Source organism: Barbus barbus, assembly GCF_936440315.1.
Source record: "Barbus barbus genome assembly, chromosome: 49".
Lineage (NCBI taxonomy): Eukaryota > Metazoa > Chordata > Actinopteri > Cypriniformes > Cyprinidae > Barbus > Barbus barbus.
Window position 1 is genome coordinate 5,575,860 of NC_136727.1, and position 24,491 is coordinate 5,600,350.

The window sequence follows — 24,491 nt, forward strand, 5'->3', positions numbered from 1 at the left end:
TTATTAAAGTTACTGTCTTTGGTAAGTGCTTGAATTTAATATTTTCACCAATTCCTGTTCTGCCTCTCCTAAAAAATCAAGGTCACATCCACTGTTTATAGATCTTCAATTATTTAGAATATTTTTTATAATTATCATAAGGTTAAGTGCTTTTACCCTCTAAACATTGTGATAAACTCAAACTGAATCTTAAAAAGTTTAAATGAAACTCTCGTTTTCCAGCTCCTCTGCCTATACCTCTCATTATCAGAGGCTCTTCACAATGTCATTCTTCATCCTCATCATCAGGATCATCACAGCAGAATTGTTCATTGTTGTGTTCCGTGTTGAATGTGAGTCATGTGACTCTCTCCTGGTACAAAGGAAACAGTTTATTGTCCAGCATCAGTGTGTCTGATCTCAGCATCAGTCTCTCTCTACCTCTGGAGGTGGAACATCAGGATAACAACCCCATCAGCAGCAAGACCACACATCTGGACATCAGTCAACTCTGCCAGACATGTGCAGGTATTTGGATATTAATGTCATTTTCAAAAATAATGAATGCAAATTCTTAATAAAACTTATTTTAAAATCTTCAGATCAATTCCACTGTTGCGGTTTTACTGAAGCTGTGATTCGATTGGCCATCTCTGCTGTGGTGGGCGTGGCTACTGTTGCCATAGTGGTTTATGACATCTGATCCAGTAGAGCTGAACACATTTAATTTTTCATCAGTTTCTTTGTTCTTCTGACAATCTTTAAAAAAAAAACATGCAGAAAAACTTTCAGTGTGATAAAGCTTATAAAGCTTTGCTAAACTATTATTTCTTCCTCTAAACTAATAAGTTCTGTTTTCTTGGTCTTAGCCTTTTTTACAATAATTGTGCAATATAAAAAGTGCACAAGGATTCATATTTAAACGAACATTATTAAAATATGCATTATTTGAATGTAAATTACATTATTTATGTGACGTCGTTAATCTGGAACTCAATTAATCAGTCATTGAATAAATAGACAAAAGTTTCAATTTTGGGTGAAATATTACTTTAAGAAAGGGTATAGTTAAAAGTCTAAACATAAAAATAATTACTGTAGCCTATAAACACTCTGAAGACAATGTAGGTGTTTCTGTTGGGAATGCTAAAAGAGGAAATGATGGTGAAAGAGCAACATTAATAGTTCAGTCAGAGTGAAAGGAGAAATCGTCTTGAAAGTAACGTTATAAAAACCCACACTCGGTTAGCACCTATATGACCCCCATATAGAATTAAATAAATCTGAGGTCCAGAAATCTCAGCGATGCCTCTGTATTCAGAATTAAAAAGCAGTAGCATTTGTACATCTATATCCCTCACCTGCGTTATTACGATCATAGAAAACTGCCAAAACATTGGTCATCCAAATACTGAAGAATATTAATATATAAATGACATTCTATTTTGAGCCATATGTGATAAGAAAAACTGTACCGGAAGACTGTCATCTGTTTTCAAACTTATTTAGACCTAGAGAAAAAAAGTTACGTTCTTCTGAAAAACTAAAAAGCATGCAGAAAAAATTTCTGTGTGATAATGCTCATAAAGCTTTGCTAAACTCTTATTTCTTCCACCAAACTAATGTGCTTAAGTTGTGCTCTCCTGGCCTTTTTTCCCATTAAAATTGTGGAATATTAAAAACGCATAAAGCTAGAAAACAGTTGTGCTTGACCAATGCAGTATGAATGCAAAATAAATAATTACAGTCAAAACTGCTGCTTAACAACCAACAACTGATTAAGCTTAAAATGTGTTTTAAAGAAAACTTTGATTATCGGTTGCATCTATAAGATTATCTGTCATAATGAACGAAGCTTGGAAATATGATGTTCGTGTAATTTTACACGATTTCATAAAAGGCACAAGAGCACAGAAATGTGAATACTACAGAATGAAAACTGTGGCTAACACACACACACACACACACACACACACACAAAAGAGGGTGAAAAATTAGTATGAGAAGTGAGAAAAGTTCAAATCTTTTGAACTTCTTAACATAAATCATCCTCAGAGGTGTCCAGATTGCCTTCCTGCAGCGATTAATAACAGAAATCTATTTTTAATCAATCAATTTTTAGCAATTTTAGTTCGACTTTCAGCTGTTGATGAACATGGTTGTTTTGTTGGTATACTTGAGGATGTTGGTCGGTAAGTAAGTATCTTTAAGGCTTAGTTATTGATTTTTTTATTGAATAATATGTGCCAAAGATAAAAATGAAAAGCAAATAGCCTATACATAACTTTAAATGTTTTATTTAGCCGTCACATTATCCCCGTTGAAAAGTATTAATTAATCTTTCACAAATAAGGCAAATGATCAAATGCTGTTAAAAAGATTAGACTGAAACTCCAATTAACAAATGCATTAATAAATTATAAAAATTAAATAGGCTAAGTCTTGGTATATCATGTCCATGAAAATGAAAAAAGAACAAGATGTGTACAGCAACATCCATGTTTCTTACTGCGCAACACTTATTGAGCAATAAGGAGAAGCATAGAATAAGCTGACTAAGAGATTTAAACCCATATAGGATATTTGATAGTGTCAATTTTAAATTAGGACTTCATAGGACTGATTTATATAAATATTTTTCTAAATGAATTAAAAGTTCACTTTAAATGCATCAGTGTCTTTCATATTTATACCTTTAGGCGTTCTTTGGAAAGACCACACAAATGCTACCTGCCTACTAGAGGGCAGAACGGTTTCATTTGCAACCACACAATTATTGCTTCAGCACAGATGTGTCAGTGCTGTTGTGGTTGGGCGGTTTGGATGTTAAGGAGGACTGCAGATGGATGGATTTACAGGTCAGACGTCACTGTGTTTCGCGTGCATGTGCACAACTTACGAGGTGGATCATCTTGTAGGAACAAAGACCCATCTTAAAGACCCTGACTGTGGGTGGTTCTGTCAAGAATGCTGAAAGAGGAAATGATGAAAGATCAACATAAATAGTCCTGTTAAAGTGAAATGAGAAGTCTTGAATGTAGTGTTATAACATGTTTCGTTGGTTAACACCAATAAACTGGCCGCAGAGACGCCCCTGTCTTCCTGCCTTCAGATTTACCAGCAGTGGTGCTCAGATCTACCTCTGCACATCTACATCTCAATTATTATAGTATCAAGAACATCTACACCTCTATTATTATATGATCAAGAATCAAATCATTTTCACGGAAAACTACCAAAACGAGGGTCATCCAACTGTGGAAGAATATGGCTTACACATCTGTTTTTGTCTTGAACATTTGGCTGTTAGTGGGTAAATTTTTATGCCTTATTTTTGTAAGTATATATATATGACCCCGGACCACAAAACCAGTAATTAGGGTCAATTTTTTTAAAATTGATACTCATACATCATCTGAAAGCTGAATAAAAAAGCTCTCCGTTGATTTAATGTTTGTTAGGATAGGACAAGATTTGGCCGAGATACAACTATTTGAAAATCTGGAATCTGAGGGTGCAAAAAAATCAAAATATTGAGAAAATCACCTTTAAATTAAGTTCTTAGCAATGCTTATTACTAATCAAAAATGAAGTTTTGATATATTTATGGTAGGAAATTTACAAAATATCTTCATGGAACATAATCTTTACTTAATATCCTAATGATTTTTGGCATAAAAGAAAAATGTATAATTTTGACCCATGTATTTTTGGCTATTGTTAAGTATACCCCAGCGACTTAAGACTGGTTTTGTGCTCCAGGGTCACATATTATTATTATTTATAGTACATTTTATTATTTTGTAAATAAGAATGAAATAAAAATAAAAATACAATAATCTGATATTTTGAAGTCCATAAAAGAATGGCGTAAATTTCCTGTACAACCTATGAGCTTATGACATAAAAATTACTTATTTTTCTTTAGGTTAATCATAATTAATAATTATAGCTGTTCATTATTATTAGCTGTCATTAATACTACAAGCAACTTACCAGATATTAAATTTACATTAAAAAAAATACTCAGTATTGGTATTAATAGACTTCATAATAACAATAATAATTAATATTTAGCATTTTTTGTCTAATGGTAATTGAGTTATTATTGAGTGAAAAGCAGAAGAAAAAAAATAAATTAAAAATCCCTTCTGCATATCAGTGTCAAGAAGTAATAAAGATCAGCATTTGTTGAGCACAAAACTGAAATACCTTAATAACTGAATCCTTTCTTGAATGTTCTCCAGGTGTGTTTGGTCCTCAGACAGGTGGAGCGGAGACGTATCAGTGATGGAGGGAGATTCAGTCACTCTACACACTGGACGAGCTGAAATACTGACAGATGATCACATACTGTGGATTCTTTGGCTCAACAGTTCATTTGTATAGCTGAAATGTTTATGCAGGTCATCACTTTTCCTGATGGTAATGAGATATTCCAAGACTGCCTCTGGAGATCGAGATGATTCCTACAGCGGTGTGCTGAACAATCCCATCACCAACCAAACTCAACTTTTGAATAGCACTGAACTCTGTCAGCCATGTCCAGGTTAGCAGTGCACTTCTAATAACACTAGTATTTTATCCCATAGATATGTATAGATGCCCCATTTGTCCGCTCCAAGCACGTGGATGCGTCCGCCATCTTGGAACGGTCAACTCGACATCATTCACCGCAATATAGGTTCGCAGACCATCGGCGCTTGCAGGATTGTTGTGGCATCTTCGCATTTTCATTGGTTACTATGGTGAATGACGTCAGCGGCCCATAGAAACAGTTGCTAATGAGGCATCTATGTATAGATGTCTGGGTGCTTCTGCAGCTTGACTCTCCAAAATTAATAAAAAATCAGCCCCTGTGAATTTTAATTTTAACCAACAGAGTCTGTAATACAGAATAAAACGTTTTCCTAATAAAACTGTGCAATATTAAAAGTACATACATACAGATAGAAAACAAATTTGTGCTAACCTATTCAGTAAGATTAATAATTAAACAATATCAGTGTCAAAACTGCTGTTGTTGATGTTTTATAAATCATAGTTAGACCCAATATTAACAAAAGTGTGGATATTGGTTTAAAAAACTTTAATTAACGGGTTTAGCCTATCTATAAGATCATCTGTCTAATGAAGCTTTGAAATGTTCATGTAATTTAATTTACATTCCACAGAAGTGTGAATACTGCAGAATGGAAAGTGGCGCTAACACACACACACACACACACACACACACGTTTACTTAGCTATCTAAATGGGGACATTCCATAGGCGTAATGGTTTTTATACTGAACAAACTGTGTGTGCTATTGCCCTACACCAACCCTACACCTAAACTTAGCCCTCACAGGAGACTTTGTGCATTTTTACAATTTCAAATAAAGTTTGTTTAGTTTATTTTTAAACCCGTTTTACAAATGAGGACGTCCCCAAAGGGAGATTTTGTCAGGTTTACCTCACTTTTGGGTACAAATTTGTCCCCAAAATATGGTTAAGTAGGTACACGTACACACACGCGCGCACGCACGCACGCACGCGCACGCACACAGACACACACAAAAGAGAAACAAGAAGAGAAGATATGTGAGAAAAAAAAGTATCAAACCTTTCGAACTTATTGACATGAGAATCTTCATCAGATGTTCATTTCTGCTCCTGTGGAGTTTAAAAACAACAGAAAGATTATTTTAAAAAAAAGGAATCATTAATTTTTACAGACAAATGGCCAAAATGATGATGACTCAACTGTTGATGAATATGACATGGTTGTTTTGTTCTGATACTTATGGATGTTGGTTAGTAAGTTAAATAAGCATCTTTTAGGCTATTAGTTCCTGCATTTAGCCGTCACATTATCCTTGGCATATGCTAAGTTGACTATTATGTTTACACTAGTACTGTCAAATGATTAATCGTGATTAATAACATCCAAAATAAACGTTTTTGTTTACATAATATATGTGTGTACTTTGTATATTTATTATGTATATATAGACACACAAATACAGCATATAGTTTGAAAATATTTACATGTATTATATTTATGTTGTATATGTATTACATATATTTATATGCATATAAATGATATATAAATATATTTAATTTATAAATGTAACATTTTTCTTAAATATATACATGCCTGTGTGTGTATTTATATATACATAATAAATATACACAGTACACACATATATTATGTAAACAAAAACTTTTATTTTGGATGCGATTAATCATTTGACAGCACTAGATTAAACGACTAAACTGATGGTGTCAAATGTTATTTTTGGACCGATTAATATATATTTTGTTCATAAACCTCATAAACTCCACCTGCTTATGATGAAGGGTGATGAATTTTGGACAAGGGACAGTTCATGTCATTCCAAATCCAAATCTGAGAGCTTTCTGACCCTGCATAGACAGCAACACAACTAAAACATTCAAGGCCCAGAAAGGCAGTAAGGACATAGTTAAAAATAGTTAAAATAGTCCGTGTGAGATCCGTGGTTCAACCGTAATTTTATGAAGGTACGAAAATACTTTTTGTGCACAAAGAAAAGAAAAATAATGACTTTATTCAACAGTTTCTTCTCCTCCGTTGTCCTTGAACGTGGTAGTTGTTGTTGTCTGTGCAGGGTCAAAAAGCTCTTGGATTTCATTAAAAATATCTTAATTTCTGTTCTGAAGATGAACAAAAGTCTTACAGGTTTGGAACGACATGAGGGTGAGTAATTAATGACAATTTTCATTTTTGGGTGAACTATCCCTTTTAACACTTGGTATGGCAAATACCTCTAGCGGTACAATCATCTGTCTGTTTTATTCAGTTATAAGATCTATAGAATGTATATAGTTTCCAAAGTCAAAAGGTCTAGTGATCACGTTTGCAAAAAGAGACAACAGTTTCATTTGCAACCACACATTTATTGACTCAGCACAGGTGTGTCAGTGCTGTTGTGGTTGGGTGTTTTGGCGGTAAAGGAGGACTCCAGATGGATGGATTTACAAGTCAGACATCACTCCGTCAGGCGTTTGAAGGACAGAACCGTGGGACAGACAACGCCCCAGTCCACGGGTTTACGGTACTCCCCCTTCTCCAGTAAGTACTGGCGCCCCCTGTAGTTTGGGTGCTCGTAGAAGATCCAGATCCCGCCTAGCACCTTACAGGAGTGGATCTCACGTGTCCGAAAGCGGTCCACCACGGATGGACAATCCTCGGTGGTCTCGTACACCTGGCCCACGAAATCTCCCTTGTCGTAGAGTTGGATCTTGTACTCAGAACCGCTTACCTGGAGTGGAAAGAACATCTATTGAATATCAAATATGCACTACATAATGTTTTGACTGCATGTGGGCAACTTACGAAGTGGACCATCTTGCAGGAGCAGAGGTGGTCGTTCAGACCCATCCAGCGCTGGTAATCTGGATACTCGCCCCGGGTCAGAACATACTGGTAGCCCATGAAGTTGGGTCTCTCGTAGACCACCCAGGCCCCACTCTCCACGCGGATGGAGTTACATCGGTTCAGGTAGGTATGGAAGTCCGAACAGTCGTTGTCGCACTCGTATCGACGGCCCTGGAAGTTCTTGTCCTCGTAGAAAATTATCTGTATAAAGGAGACGGTGGAATTTTATTTCATACTCCGATATTATTTTAATAACTACCTCTGGTTGCATCACAATATTGTTAAAAAAAAAATTATATTATGTCTTAAAATCTAAAAATAATGTAAAATTATAATTACAAATAAAAAAATATATAAATTAAACACAATCTTGTATGTCTAACCATTTCAAAATGGTTCTATCTATCACTAATCAATCAAAAATGCCAGCCAATAAATGATCAATAATCAGAGCAGAGTGTCCTGATCACCTTCGTACTCACCCGGCCCATTCTGCAGAGGTTCGGCTGGTGGCGGCGCCTGTGGAGGGGGTAGAGTTGTGGAGCTGTGCTGGTTCATGCCCATCCCACTCCGGCTCTTTTATACCCAGACATCTCTCTGTAAAGAGAACATTCGCTTTGTCATGAAAACCAGATCCAAAAATTGAGTCAGTGCTTTCTAGAAAAAGAGAGGTGGATTACGGGGTATAGAGATGGCACTGAGCGCATGGGCCTGTTTGGATGTGTGTTTATTCAGCTGTGTTGGGTACGCACACACCTCCACACACACTCGTATTAAAAATGATTGGTCCAAAGAAGTGGATAACCAACTTCCTGTATGCAAAGTACTGAAATTCCAGGATACACAATAGCCTGTAATATTAACACACAAACATGTGTGTATACACTTGCAAATGTGCAAACCTGCACTGGCTCATTCCTGGCTGCAAGAAAAAAACCTCTGCCAAATTTCAGGGATCAGATGAGCTTATATGGGGTCAGTGTGATCTACTTCTGCCCAAAAAACACACAAAGAGTTAATTTTTCTTATTTATTTGCTTAAAGGGATAGTTCACCCAAAAATGAAAATTCTGTCATTAATTACTCACCCTCATGTCGTTCCAAACCCGAAAGACCTTCATTCATCTTCGGAACACAAATGAAGATATTTTTGATGAAATCCGAGAGCTCTCACTGCATAGACAGCAATACAACTGAAATGTTCCCAGGTCCAGAAATGTAGCAAGGACATCAGTAAACTAGTCCAAATGATTCGAAAAATATCGGCATATCGGATATTGGCAAAAATCCAATATCATGCATCCCTAATTATTTGTGTACAATAATATGGAGATCCATTTTCCAGTTGTGGAAAGAATGTCTTTGTTAAGTTAAGGAGAAAATGTTAGGATATCTGGGTCTATTTTCTACAGCTGTTTCTCAAGTAAGTAGTTCGGAGCTTGCGATTTATACTAACTTATAATTTTAATACCGGTCTTCCTGTAACATTAATCACCCACATATGAGCTCCACAGCCTAATGTTAACCATTAGGATACAGCATTAAAATATAGGCTAGACCAATTACTTCTACTCATTAATTTGCTGGTAAAAGTATTAAGTAAAAAATAGTGAGAGTAGGCTACATCTTGCTACCAGAGTTTGCCACACACTGTTTACATTAGCATCTAGCTAAACTTATGGTAAGGTTTGCATGTTTAAAAATTGCTTGAACAAGAGAACATCACAGAACTGGGTGTGTGGGCATTATTAAACATACTGTAAAAGAAGAAGAAGAAGAAGAAAAATCCTAGCCTGCTTAGTTTAATGATTATGCAACATTATTTGTTTTGTACACCATTATCTGAGTAAAATAATTTTCATGTCGTTTTTGTTCTGTTACAAATCTATTCCAGGCTTAACTGGGACGTACATGTTGTGTGCTAGTTTTCCAGGCATATAATATCTATATAAGGTCTATATAATGAAATGTCTTTGGACAGCTTTGCTCATAAGATAAATTGCTCATCTGGAAATAATAATAGATTTATTAGCACCTGTCATACACTGTATATGTCAAATCAATCAGCAGGGCAGAGCTATGGATTTTATACAAAAAAAAAGTAAAAAAGGTTGTTTCACAACAGTCATCTGGGAAAAACTGTTGAGTACAGAGAAAAATCAGAAAGTTAGCAATGTTTTGATTTTAATCCATTAAAGTGCATATGAAATTGACATTTTGACCAATGCATATGGTGTAATTTCTCTTCACATTTCTTAGAGTAAGTCACAATCCCTTGTAAAGATAATGAAACGTGAAAGGTTAATCCTGTATGACACTAGACTGTGCATTACATAAATGAAAGCAATAACTAAACCTATGAGGTGATATCATCATATTTCAGGTATATAGATTCAATTACATTTAATATAACTTCAAATTAAATATATGCATATGTATCCATTTCTCTGTTGCATAAGGAAAAACCCCATGTATTTACAGTACAACAACCATCAGAGGTAGAACATAATGGGTATGTAAATAAATCAGTTAAAATTATTAATATATGCAAAAATCTTTTTTTTTTTTTCATCGTTTCAAGTTTTCTGAACAATACTGCATAATTTTTGATTGGAAGACACAGTATTTGCACTTTAAATGAAGCGTAAACTATATGCATCCATAATACAAAGCAATGTAACTTTTATAGGCGAGTGTAAGTAGTAGAGAAGCTCATAGTCAACATTTTACTTTTAGCATCTCATTCTCTCCGCAGTGATAAACTACTAGTCATTCTGGACACATCCATGCAGGCAATGTCGTGAGGACAGTACATCGGTTTTACCATAAATCTTTTATGTTTTGGCTGCTGATTTTTGCTACACTTGCAAACTTCGCAATATTTTGTTTTGGTTCACACTACAGCCTCCTGCAGAACCAGAACTTGATACCCCCTTAGCATTCACTGGAGCGTAAAATTAGTTTCAGTAACATCTGTCAAATGCAATAAGGCATCTTTTGTTACGCTGCACTGAATGTGAAATCTCCATATCCACATTGACCATTTCTCACTGAGACTTAAGATTCAGCTTTATAGATGTGTAAACTATACACATTTTCACAAACCAAAACTTTTATAGGTTTTCAGTAACGTAATATGTGCTAATAATCAATCATGTGTCAGTAGAGCGTCCACAGAGAGAGTCTCACTCTAAAGTCACAATGTACGAAATCTGAAACACTGCAAGACGTTTGTACTCCCCATTCATTTTCAAACATCTAAGTTTGAAGTAAAATAAATCACCTACAAAGTAATTTGCCTTGAAATTTCTTTAAGTAGCTCTATCGGCATGAGTCCATTACAATTATAAAAGCAATTTGAGTTTTTGTTTTTCGAATGCTTTACTGATGTGACGCTTTTTTTCTTTCAAATGGCAAGAGTTTTATGACGTTACTAAAGTGATTCGCTTTTATTAGCCGCAGAGACATTGAGATGTGGTCAGCACAACTTAATTTAATGCAGTAGCATTGTGAGGTCACAGTTGTGATGTGGTAGTGTGGTGATGTCACAATTGTGGTGTAGTAGCATTATGACATCACTGGGCAAAAGTGGGTATGCTGCGAGACCGTCTCATGACCAGACGGACCTCCACATTAGGGAGACTGTCCTGTTTTGTTTGGCTGCAACCCTCGTCCGCTACAGCCAAATGAAGGTCGAAACGCAGAGACACAGATTTCTTCCTCAGCTTGGGATTTCCTTTAAAGAATGACCCTTCCCATTGCCTGATTACCTTGTCAATCTTCTCTGTCCTATAGTACACAAAAACAGCAAAATAATAAGCATAAAAATGAAGATTACATAATCTCTGGTGCAAAAAAAAAATGATGTAAAAGTTCCATCACAATTTTATTGCCTGCAAAGCCACATGCAAGATCAAACACATCAAGATGTTTGTCCTTAAGGTATAAAATGCTTATGGTTCTTCATTGCAGCTAAGCAAGGCTTGAAAATATGTATATGTAAACTCACTCCACATTTCCGTGACCTTCGGCACTCTCCCTCACTACATTTCCTTCCAGAATCTCTTGAGTCTTTACAGTACAGATCTCCCCATCTTTGTTTCGGACTGGTTCTGGATGGAAAAACACAAACACAGAGTTGCAAAACATCTCTCAGTCTTGCAGTTGTAAAATGAACCAGCTGTTGAGAATGACTGGTTGGAAAATGAGTTTGAGGGTGTTTTGACACAATCCTTACCTGTGAGGGTGACAAGACTCCGCTGTCGCTGAAGGGTCGGGCTTATTTTTGAAGTTCTCTCAGAGAAGACTGGCTCAGCGATATCTTCATCACATCCGTTGGGCAGGCCATTCTGGTCTGGAGCAGGAACTGACCCCTTCCATGGCTTCAGCTTTAGAGACCGACCATCTGAGTTCAGAAACCTATGGTTCAGGAGTGAAAGAAGAAGAGGTTTGATTCAAGACCACACTCGACTTCATGGGTACCTTAGAAACCTTTACAGGTTGACTGACTGTTTATAACATCAAGGGCACAATGTAAATGGCAAAAAACCCTGTCAAAATTCCAGTGCATTTCTTTGGAGTTGCATGAAAGACATCATACAAGTTTGAGCGTGTGCTCACGGTTTTATTGCATAAACAAATACAGCTCAGTACATCTATCTCTCCCCTACCTGCCCTCCTCGTGTTCCAGGAGTTTCCTATAGGTTGCTATCTCTCTCTCAAGCCTCATCTTGGTGTTGAGGAGCTGGCTATGGTTCTGTTTCTGGATTTCCAGACCATCCCGCACAGTTTCTAGCTCAGACTCTAGACCACTGACAGACCGGGACAGATCCTTGAGCTGTACAGAGTACTGGAGCTGAGTGTGGCGTAGGGAGCTTTGGAGACTCTTCTCCTGGTGTGATAAAACAGAATTATTAATTTCCAACATCTCCAGGGGCAGCCTACACCGAGACATTGGGATAGGCTCCGGCATTCCCGTGTCCCTTTGTAGGACAATCTGTTTGGAGAATGGCTTACTGAATGGATGGAATTTCAGGGTTGGTGGAATGGAATAGGGTGGTCTGAAACAGTGACCAAAATATTGCAGGCAAGCAAGGCATCTTCCATTTAAGTTGAGTCACTTCAGTGCCAGTGCCACTTCATCCATGTAATGTCATCATGCTTTACTGGGTCAGTCCGCCCAAGGGCACAATGATAATGGCTCACAGATAGAATTTTACGGTATTTGATCCATCCACCGTCTTGTTATTTTTAGTTCCCCTGAAGTAACCTGGTGTTGAAATCCTTGGCACAATGGTGATGACTCAAGGATCCCACATTGCAGAGATCAAACCAACAATATTCCAGAAACTGACAATAAACTTCTGGATAAATCGGTGATTAAGAGATTGGCTCAAGGGCACAATGGTTGTGGCATTGGGACCATGCCTTGTGGGGCATCAAACTAGCAACCTTCTGATTAACCTGCCTTGAGTTGTAACCACAACTCCACCACTGTAATGTATCTTAATCAAGGACACAGTGGTCACTGAAGCACCCAATAATTATACAGTTCATGAACTGGGGATCAAGTGGTAGAACCTGGCTCTGCCAACACTAAGTACATGGATTAGATTCCCAGGGCTCAACTTGTATAACATGGTGCCTTCAAAGGGATTTGAGCCCGCAGCCTTTAGATAATTAATATTTAACCACAAAACTAGTATTTGGTAACAATTTGTAGTTATCTGCAGAACTTGATTTATAAATTATGAGTTCTCAGAAGTGATGACAAATCTGGCAGCAATCTGTCGTCCATTCCCTGGAGGCAAATTATTGATGTACGCTTAACACTCAGTTCGCACTACATAGAGGTTTAATAGAGATTAAATCTGATTCTGAACATGCCGAATTCAGATCTGGCTTGTTCTGGCAGAACTTAAGACCTGAATATGCATTATGTATCAGTAAGTGATATTCTAATTTGCATATTATGCGTTAAGGTGAAATGGGTTCAGTAATGCGTGTTTAGGTGTGTCTGCATGTTTCTGAATTGGAGTGTGTGTGTGTGTGTGTTCGGGTGTGTCTGTGGGCATGTCTGTGGGAACCGAACGCACCAAGGCATGTAATGATTCGATTTCCACTTGTAGACGGTGCCATTGCTTTCGGGCCTCAGCGAGCTCGGCTCGTGCCTCCTTCAGGGCCTTGTCACCTGCTCTCACCTACAGTACACAAAAAACACAACAAATGGAATGTATACATAAGAATACCACAGAATACAATAAATCTTGTTACATTTTTAAAGACACTTTCATAATTCATATTGAGGTTTTATCACACTTTGCATTAGGACACCTCTTACTCATAGCCTCTCTAGCATATTATTTTAATTATCCATGATTTACATCTCAAAATAAAATGATCTGCAAAATGACGTCAGTGAGCACAGGTAACACAATAGATCACATTAAAGAAAACTGAATTGATGCTCTTGTGGTTTGAGTTGATGTACATCACAGTCTAGGAATCACTTCAGTCTCCATCTGATAAGAATGACTGCACAGTGCACACTACCAAAAACAACATAGTCTTAATCTAAAACAAAAAAATACCATGTTTTTAGACACAGTGCAATAGCTCTGTGTTTTTGAACAGTACCATATTTTTGGATGTGTACTATGGTGTTACCACGTTTCTCAGGAGATGATGTTCATTGGTAATATCATGGTAATACCTTGTTTTTTGGACATGTTACCATTTAAAACCATGTTCAATGGTACCAGAATGTTTTTGGACACCTACCAAGTACCTTAGAGCACCACTGTATGGATACCCTCAGTTTACCATTGCACCAACATAGTAGGTATTTGTAAACTTCCCTTTAAAGACAACTTCCCTATAAAGACAAGCTGCAGTGTGTTGTTGTGGTTTTTCAAGGAGAATTACGAGGCCAATGGCCCATGTTTTTGTGCGAGGGCATAAATTCTGCTCAAGCACATTGGAAGACAAATAAACAAATCACCTGCTGATGAGAACAGGAAAAAAACAATGATTATGCTCAATGGGACTAGCATCCCTCATTCTGTTTTGAATAATAATGGTGGCTAGCAGTGTTTTCACACACACACACACACACACACACCCACACACACACGTTGGGTTTTGTGGTTTATGGGGACTCTCCGTAGGCGTAATGGTTTTTATACTGAACAAACTGTGTGTGCTATTGCCCTATACCAACCCTACACCTAAACTTAGCCCTCACAGGAGACTTTGTGCATTTTTAGATTTGCAAAAAAACACCATTTAGTATGTTTTTTAAGCCTTTTGAATTACGGGGACAAAGGCAGTGTCCTCAAAAACCACCTTCATATTGTAATACCTCTGTCATACCCATGTCATTATACAAATTTGTGCCCTCATGAACCACATAAACATGCACACACACACACACACACACACACACACACACTACGACCGCTCTGCAGTGCCCTGGCCAGCAGACCGTAGAGAGTGTTTGAAGGAGAGATAGAGAGAGTGAATACTCGTACCTGTGGCGGAAACGCAGCTGTGGGGCTGGTTGCATCCTTTCGGGGCCTTCTCTGTGAAGCTGGACCGGAGCCTGGGGCTGGATTTGGTGGTGTGGCTGAGTCAGGGCTACTCTGGGCTGGGCTGGAGTGGTCGCACTGGGTGCTGGTCTGGGAGAGATCCATTCCTCTGCCATCCTCTCCTGCAGCAACCTGCGCTAGCACTCTATCACACTCCACTACTGCTCGACGCTGGTGCTGATCCAGCTCTCTCTGTCAGCCAACGAGAGAGAGGGGAGGGGGGGGGGGGGGGGGGGGGGGGTGAGAGGGAGGAAGAGGAGAATTTAAAGTGCTCCTCTCATGAAGAATAAACATTTCCTTCATCTTTTGAAATACAAGGGTCTGATGAAAACATACTGTTTGAGAACTTCTTCCTGAGTCCAAAATACAAAAAATGTGTCATTCTGACATCTACAAGCCAAATTAATTTGTCTGTATTTGCATTTCATTAACTCTTTGGCCTGCCCGATTAGGGTGAGGGGTTGGGGTGGGGTTGAGCTCTATACAGATCACGTTCCCCTCGGTAAATCGCTTTCCGAGGAGTCCCCCATGGTAGAAATCGCATTTCCAGCCGCGGGGGCCACCCTCCATTGTCGGGCCCTCGGAATCGTCCTAAACTTCCCCCCCACCCCTGTAAACTGGATACATTTTCTTAAACCTCAGAAAAGTAATGATAAAGATCAGTTCACACCACCAATACCAAATGTTTGCTGTGAACAAGATTTAAAATCGAAACAGCTGATTCTTATTGAGCTACTTATATTGGGGTTAAACTTTGTTACAGACAGTTTGAAGTTTATGATTTTGTTGTATAAATTTGTTACGACGACTACCGATATCAAATCAATATCAAATTATCAAAATTTAATAAAAAATTTGAAGTAACTTTTTTTCAGTTCAACTTTTGGTTTAGTAACTATATTTTGTGTTTGTAGGCAACAGATGCTTTTGGTCGCATCCAAACACGGTCCTGGAGGGCTGGCGTCCTGCAGAGTTTAGCTCTCAACACACCTGCATGGAAGCTTCTAGTATGCCAAGTAAGAGCTTGATTAGCTGCTTCAGGTGTGTTTAATTAGGGTTTGAGCTAAACTCTGCAGGACACTGGCCCTCCAGGACCGAGTTTGGACAGCCCTGCGCTAAAGCTATACATTTACTATTTGCATACATAATAATTGTGCACAAATAAAAAAGACACAAAATGTCCAAATACATGGTATTATTGGAAAAATCTATATACAATGTAATGTTTTATATCATAATTGAAGGTTATGTAAGTTCAGATCCACCATTCCTTTATACACACACCCTTTCCTCGAGGCTAACCGCAACTTGGCGTTAAGACATTAGGGAACATTTTTAACAAGTATTTTTACTAAAGACAGACGTCAAGGTTTCTGTCGTTAAATGATTAATATGACTGACAGAACATCACACGCACAAAATTGCACAATTAGACATTTCACGAACTGACGTTAAACCAGAAATGTGTCTCCACCTCATTTTCCTCCATGATTTGCTGTAACTCATTTTGGGATTCATAAAGCTGCTTTTCCAGGAGGCTGTTGGCCGTTTCCATCTCTTTCTTCTTTAGCTTCAGCTGTGACACCTCCAGCTCCTTTAGGAGTCTGAGTTTCTCCTCAGTTTCACACCTACACACACATTTGGGTATCTAAATGAATGACATGCAGTGGACTACAATAGTTTTTATCTAAAGCTATTTTAAAATGAAAATGCATTTAAAAGTAAAACATGTTATACACAAATGTATTTATGAACCAACTTTTGAATGAAACAAAGATGTCTTTCAGGGTCAAAGGTCATCAAAAGTACTGTTTTTTAAGTAATGATATTCTTATTTTTAAAACAATTAATTTTATAGTATATTTACTCATATTTCAATTAACATTTTTATTATACAATTCATTTGTATTTAATTAAATTTAGTCATTAAATGGGCATTTCTAACAAACCCCAAAGGAAAACCCCTGTTGAAGGAACACCACCTTAAATAAAGGTTGAGTTTTATCGATTTCCACACGGGGAAGAAAAACTAAAAATGTGCTGACAGAAACACACATACAATGAAAGCATACAAGGCACAAACAAATTTACATTATTGTCAACACATTTTTTTAACTGAAAAATGAGTCGTAATTATTTTCTGTGGTGATCGGTCTATTCAACTGAATTTCACATTTAGACATACAATCGTAGCGCACAAAATAAACCAATCATATTTAACCAACAAGCACTGACTTTCTAAGAAACTTATTATGTGTCATATTTGTTCATTTACTTAATTGTCAAAACCAGTCTTAAGTGTCAATTTTCGAAATTGAGATTTATACATCATCTGAAAGGTAAATAAATAAGCTTTCCATTGATGTGTGGTTTGTTAGGATTGGATAATATTTGGCCGAGATATATCTATGAAAATCTGTAATCTGAGGGTGCAAAATATTGAGAAAATCTCCTTTAAAGTTGCCCAAATGAGGTTCTTAGCTATGCATATTACTAATCAAAAATTAAGTTTTGATATATTTACAGTAGGAAATTTACAAAATATCTTCATGGAACATGATCTTTATTTAATATTCTAATGATTTTTGGCATAAAAGAAAAATCGATAATTTTGACCCTTACAATGTATTTTTGGCTATTGCTGCAAATATACCCCAGCGACTTGTTTTGTGGTCCAGGGTCACAATTCATAATCAAGCATTCATCTAGTTGCTATTTCCCACCACAAGAGGGCGATTAGATGTTCAAGTCACAATATTTAGTTTTTTTGATGTGAAATATTCCATTGGCATGTTTGGAATGCAGACAGTATTATGAATACAATGCACAGTATGCAAATTTTCTGAATTGTTACATTTGGAGAAATTACAGAACATACTGGGTTGGGTAGTGTATCCCACAATGCAAATTGCTTTAACCTTTAATTTTAAAAAAGAAAGAATAACAAAAAACAGTGTCTCTCATAGTTTGACTGGACTGACATTAAAACATTTTGTTTATATATTTATATGTGTGTAAAAAAAAAGTATACACACATATACATATACATATACACACACACACACACATATATATATACATATATATATATATATATATATATATATAATTGAGTTGAAAAAAAGTAATAATAATCTAATTATTTCTTGTTCACTGAAAGTTTCTAACCTTGTCTTTAAATGTGCTGCCCTGAGTTTCACTGCATCAGATTGTAACAAAACCTCTGCATTTTCCATTATGATCATCCTAACCTGCCAAAAGAAACATAAAAGAAGGAAAATTAACAGGAAAAAAGACATATAATTAAGATAAAGTACATTATAATTGCCAATAGGTAGAAATTACCCTTAAAAAAAAAAAAAAAAACCTTATTAGGAAGGTACAAGGCTCGTTGATTATAAATGGCTGTCAACACCCATATAATCATGGGAACGAAAAATCATGTCTGAATTCTCAGTGTGAAAGATCAGGGTGTATGCTGGTATGCATCAGCATGCGGTTTTTCTGGCTGTCTACTGATTGACAGACTCTGTTTATACAAATACCACTACTGAAGGAAGTTATGAAGACTTAAATGTTGCCAGGATTTTTCACTTAATGTCCGTTGTGCACATTGCTCAATGCATTGATTGGATCTTGACGGATTGATTGATTTATTTTTTTCCAGAGCACATAAAATAGTAAGCTATCTGTCACATAAAACAACATTATCTGCATTTTTGGAAATTTTTAATCAGGCTATTATTATGTTAGGGTCGAAGATCAAGCCAGGTGCGAAAGCCGTCCCTTAGGTACTAAAGGATTAACATCTTTCACAAGGTCAGTATGGCCACAGGCACCGGAATGGTTTTAGGAAGCACAGGTGTTAAGCGTCTGGTTGACAGCCCTCTAGTAATCAATTTAAATACCTGTTAGTGCCACAGAATTCAAACCACCAGTCTGCAAACCTTAGTCTATTAAAAAGACTACGCAAAATAGTAGTAGGCCATTACGAGTATGAATGAATATATAATGTCATGTAATTATTTGATGCTGCACAGTTTAAAAATTGTATACTGCAAAATATATACGAGTAGTTTAGTAGTATGGCATTCTGAACAATTGAATTGTGCCCAGTATACTGCGCATAGTGCATACTTCCAATTAGTATTAAAGAGTATGCAAAAAGAGTAGTATGCCCTAACAAACAAATAATTAATCTTGAATTTAAAATGTCAGTTTACATACAGTCGACTGCAAACATTGTATAAGTAGACAATGCAATGCACTGGACTTTCAATATTACCCATAACCCCTCTTGATTGTTGACTTGATTAGACATAAATAACCATACTGGCATTGTGCTTAAAACTTTCATTTCTGCAAAACACATACTTTTGTATAATATATATATTTTTTTTACTAATAAGCAGTATACAGTTGCAGTTAGCAGTATGCTGATATTCCGTTCTGAATCACGTGTTTTTCAGCAGAATGACTTTCTAAAGGCTGGTGGAAGGTTGTGTTTCTCACAGAGCACAATATTAGCTTTTGATATTTTGACTGGCTGGCTGCCATGTTGATGATTCATGAGCTATTGTGGCAGCATTATATACAGTTAATCATTGTCATTGTCACTGTAAGTCACTCTCATATATAATGTATTTTAAGGGGATAAAATGAATTAGTAACGCTAATAGTGAATGCTTATGTGTTTGTACAGCTAAGGCTAATGCAAACTGCTCGTCACAAAGACTCACACGGGTCATATTGTGCTTTGGTTTTAGGTAGTGTTCAGAATGTAATACTAGCATGTTGTATACGACATGTGGCTTAAGATGTGCTAAAAAATAATAAGCAAAGATAAACATGCTAATTTGTATGCTACATTATTGTCAAATACAGTTTGTCTTCTCAGTCTATGTACTGCATGTTATAAAAATGGCATTTGTAGTGTGGCAGAATGCGATTTCAAACATATCCTTATTAGTATTAGACATGTTTGCCATTGAATTATTGCATGCATACATAATATTGGCATACTTAACACAGTTAACATACTGCAAAAAAGTATGCATAGTATGCCATTACAAACATATCCTTAACCTACAATATCGAATGTCATGTAATTAAGTACTGCACAGTATACATAAATAGTATGAGTGTCATGGTAGTAAGCCATTACAAACATATTCTTAGTATCAAATATTATATGTCATCTAGTGATTCACAAGTTAACATACTTCATGAATAGTATGAGTAGTACAGAACAGTGCATACTGCAAGAGTATTCAAAATAGTATGTAAAAATAATAGTATGCCATAATGTACATATCCTTAATCTTGAATATAGAATGTAATGCAATTTTTACATACTGCAAAAAATGCATACTACATACTAAAATAGTACAAGTAGTATGCCATTCCAAACATATTCTTAGTATCAAATATAGTAAGCATCTGATTATTGACTGAATACAAAATATTCACAGTTAAATAGTAAGAGTATTACAGGACAATATACTGTGCATACTGCAAGAGTATTGCAAATATTATGCAAAAAGTATAATATGCCATAACACATATTCTTAATCTTTAACATAGTATGTTATGCAATTATTACATGCTGCACAGTATTCTTACAGTATACTAAAAATAGCAGTATGGTAGAATTCCATTGCAAATATTCTTAGTATAATATATAGTATGCATCTAATTACTGAGTCAAACTGAATATTAATACCGCATACTACATGAATAGTATGAGTGGTACAGTACAGGATACCGTAAATACTGCAAGAGTATTGAAAATAGTATGCAAAAAGTATAATGTGCCATTATCACATATTCTTAATCTTGAATATAGAATGTCACACAATCATTACACGCTGCACAGCATGCATACTGCAAAATGGCATGAGTAGAATGACAGTATACTATTCTTACACATTCTTACTATCAAATACAGTAGTGACATAAATTTAACAAAGATTGGAGCCCAACCGACTACTAGGGGAATCAATTCAAATCAGAATTGCTCATTTTTATGCCTCTTCCCTAAAACACCTGATTTAACTCATTATCTTAAGCTTCATAACCTGATTTGGGTGTGTCAGCATATTGAGACACCTAAAAATTAAGAACTATTAAGAACTATTAAGAAACAAATTAAGAACCATTACAAAAGACATTACATCTGAGAAAAAAAAATACACGCATTTAATGTTTTAATTCGGCTCATTACCCCAGAGCCAGTCTGAGGGGTTTTTCAGGGTCACATGAAAAGCACCTCAGGTATCAAACGTAACGAGACAGGCAAGATGTAGATAACATGGCAAATAATGAGCGCAAACGTCACCGACCCACCTGAGCTCGCAGTTCCTGTACCAGTGCCTCCTTGTCGCTCCAGTCCCGCCGTAGAGCGATGTTCCTGAATCCCCACTCCTCAATCTGCTCCTCCAATTCCCAGTTGGTCCGGTCCAACTGATTCACCTGCTCCAGGAACCCTTTCAGCCGTTTGTTCAGGCCCCTCATGGCCAATTTTGGCTCTTCTAGTTCCTCCATGAGGCTAGACGAAACAAAATGTCTCAGAGTCTGTCCTGCCACACCTAAGATATTTAGGTGTTTACAGTGTAAATGTTTTGTAAATTTTGCTTGAATACAACCGTCGACGTGGCTCCTACGGACAAGGCCTTTCCCCAGTCTTTGGGGACTTGGGGAGTGGAACGGGAGCGAGGGGCCAACCAGGGTCTTGTGTGGAGGTGAAAAGCAAGAGGCCACAATTTGTGTCACGGGTTTTGCTGGTGCTTTTGTGAAGGCTGATCCTGGATTAATGACAATTCACACATACACATACACATACACACACACGCCACAGGTCAAAGTCCATTTGTGTTTTACAGTTCTAAAGGATCTGCAGTGTTTTTTTTTTTTTGCACCGGTTTTGGTGGCTCATATTGTGTGCGGTTTGTTTGCGTCGCCGTAGGGTGTTTGCATATGCCTGTTTGTGTTCGCTATTAGATTTTAATATTCGGCTCTTTTACCTAATTGTTTTTTCTGTCTAGGTGAACTCGTCTTCGGTACAGATCTGCAATGTCAAGGCCTGTCTCAGACCTGCAGGGCATACTTAGAAAATACAAACTGCTTTTCAGCTCAAGCGTTTCGCTAAAGCTGTGCGGATTAACAAAAGCATTTTGGCATTTAGGTTAGAACAGCCTCGGTGCGAAGGGGAATGTTGACTATGCATTATCAGAGCTGGGCTATGTACAAATCTATGTTTTTTAATATTGTAAATTTACATCTATTTATTTACTTACCAGAGTTAAGTTTTACATTCAGTTTGTATTAATTTAATTGTAAAAAAAAAAAAAAAAAATGTTTATGAGCATAGAATACTTTGTGGACATGTCACTTAGAAAAAAAATTAAACATAAATGTGTGTCCGCATAGATCAGTGTTTCTCAACCCTGGTCCTGGGCGCCCCCCAACACTGCACATTTTGTATGTCTCTCTTATCTGACACCCATTTCAGGTCCTGGAGTTTCTTCTAATGTGCGAACGAGTTGAATCAGGTGTGTTTGATTAGGGAGACACACAAAATGTGCAGTGACATAGATGTTTTCAAGGGCCAGTGTGAATAAATGTAGATTTAAATGCAAAGAGACAAGATAGTCTATGTATGTCCTGACTCCTGACGTTTTATTGTATCCAAAACCAGGTGATGTGAACATTATTGAGCACTAAACATGCTTCTGTAGTGTATGTTTCATTGATACTTAAAGCCAGGGGGCGCTCTCATGCAGAATTCCAAAATGGATTCATAGAAGTAATAACTTGTGACATACAAGGAAATTCCTAATATGGACAAAGGTGTCCAGATATTGCTGTAGGGAAGCTGAATAAAAAGCAGAAATCTCCAGATAAACAATAAGAAATTATATGCAGTGCTTACTGACATAAGGCATAGAATTTATTACAGTATAGAAACTATAAAATATGTTTTCTGCATTATTCTGTGATAAGAGTTTGTAGTTTATAAATCATTGATAAAATTGTCATTAGGAAAATATAGGGGGAAAATAACAGTACAAAGGATTGGTTATTGTCCAGCAGTAAAGGCTATTTAATTTCTTAGCAATTAAAAATAAGAGATAAGAAAAAACTTAAACCTGTCAATTAGACATAATAAATAAATAAAAAATACAGTTGAAATTTCTGTCCCTCACTTCTGAAATGATGGTTACGCCCCTGTTTAAATATATAACACATACTTTATACTGTATCTCCTATGATTATATACATATATGAAATTGTGTTGTATTAAATGTAATTATATGCAAGTTAAAATGTGTATAATTACATATATAAAATTCAAAATAGTGCTGTCAAATGATTAACCGCGATTAATTGCATCCAAAACAAAAGATTTTGTTTACATAATATATGTGTACGGTGTATATTTATTATGTATAAATAAATACACACAAATGCATGTATATATTTAAGAAAAATAAAATTAAGAAAAATTGTTTATACATTAAATATATTTATATATAATATTAATTATATGAATATAAATTTATGCATGTAAATACAGGTAAATTTTTCTAAATATATACTGCATGTATTTGTATATATATATATATATATATATATATATATATATATATATATATATATATATATATATATATATATATATATATATATATATATATATATAATAATATGCACAAATATATTACACATATATTATGTAAACAAAAACTTTTGTTTTGGATGCGATTAATCACTTTGACAGCACTAATTAAAAAAATCTATATTATTAAATTACTACTACTACTAAATATAATGCATAACTCACCTGGACAGACCAATCAAATTTTGAAGGCCACAGCTGTTGTGATTGAATCAGTCTGAATAAATTCACTAATAAAAGTAAAAATTTAAATGTATATATAATATAATATAATATAATAAGGACTTTAATTAGTCTATCTAGTCGACTAATTTGCAGACAATAGTCTTGAAATGAGAGAAAATAGTCTTTTGTTGACTTTTTGTCCCTGTATTACCTGGAGTGTCTGGATGTACATTAGTTTTTATATACAAGTCATCGCCTGCTTCTTCAGAAAAAACATTTAGTTAAATGTCAATCAAAAGAGAAACATCTTACGGCCTTGTGACTTTGAAACAAACAGATGAGAAGAAAGGTAACTTGTATACAAACTCGACTTGTTTACGTAGTAAAACACGTTGAATAAGAGTTAAACATACAAACGCAATTGTGCAAACAGCATAATGATGGTAAATGCTGTGCAAGTTTCATTGCATTTGATCTACCAGACCAAAGACATCTGCGCAGCTACAACTTCAGAGAGCACAATCATCAGAGGAAAACAAAACAAAAGCCATTTGACTTACCAACACGCCCTCGCCCGTCCCACCCCTGGTGATTCCCTTTCAGATACGAGTCATTGAAGTGTGGCAGTCGCAGTAGGGTGAGAGTCAGTCTGGCTGTGCCCATCCCGCCCCACACACATCTGG

At 36.2% G+C, this 24,491-nt stretch overlaps 1 protein-coding gene and 1 pseudogene across 2 annotated transcripts; both read right to left on the minus strand.

The window, feature by feature from the left end:
* Window positions 1-6,992: 6,992 nt before the first annotated feature.
* On the minus strand, window positions 6,993-7,974 carry LOC306867557 (gamma-crystallin S-like; annotated as a pseudogene). The gene is made up of 3 exons: window positions 7,852-7,974; window positions 7,340-7,582; window positions 6,993-7,265 (listed from the first exon to the last, which is right to left on the minus strand). The product of its transcript is annotated as a gamma-crystallin S-like (transcript).
* Window positions 7,975-9,549: 1,575 nt separating this feature from the next.
* LOC306867548 (keratin, type I cytoskeletal 20-like) lies at window positions 9,550-24,491 on the minus strand. The gene is made up of 10 exons (XM_079413275.1): window positions 24,369-24,491; window positions 21,312-21,769; window positions 18,135-18,217; window positions 16,441-16,594; window positions 14,910-15,158; window positions 13,476-13,580; window positions 12,051-12,271; window positions 11,618-11,799; window positions 11,390-11,492; window positions 9,550-11,169 (listed from the first exon to the last, which is right to left on the minus strand). The coding sequence occupies exons 1-10, from the start codon at window positions 24,469-24,471 to the stop codon at window positions 10,956-10,958; spliced, it is 1,872 nt and encodes a 623-aa protein (XP_079269401.1). The 5' UTR covers window positions 24,472-24,491; the 3' UTR covers window positions 9,550-10,955.

Bases quoted from the DNA above. Each gene is read 5' to 3' on its own strand.
- LOC306867548 (XM_079413275.1), bottom strand. From the start codon at position 24,471: ATGGGCACAGCCAGACTGACTCTCACCCTACTGCGACTGCCACACTTC. The intron at 15,159-16,440 runs GTGGAGACACAT...GTTGGCTGACAG, and splicing joins AAATCATGGAGGAAAATGAG to AGAGAGCTGGATCAGCACCA. The intron at 13,581-14,909 runs GTACGAGTATTC...TGTGTACTGTAG, and splicing joins CAGCTGCGTTTCCGCCACAG to GTGAGAGCAGGTGACAAGGC.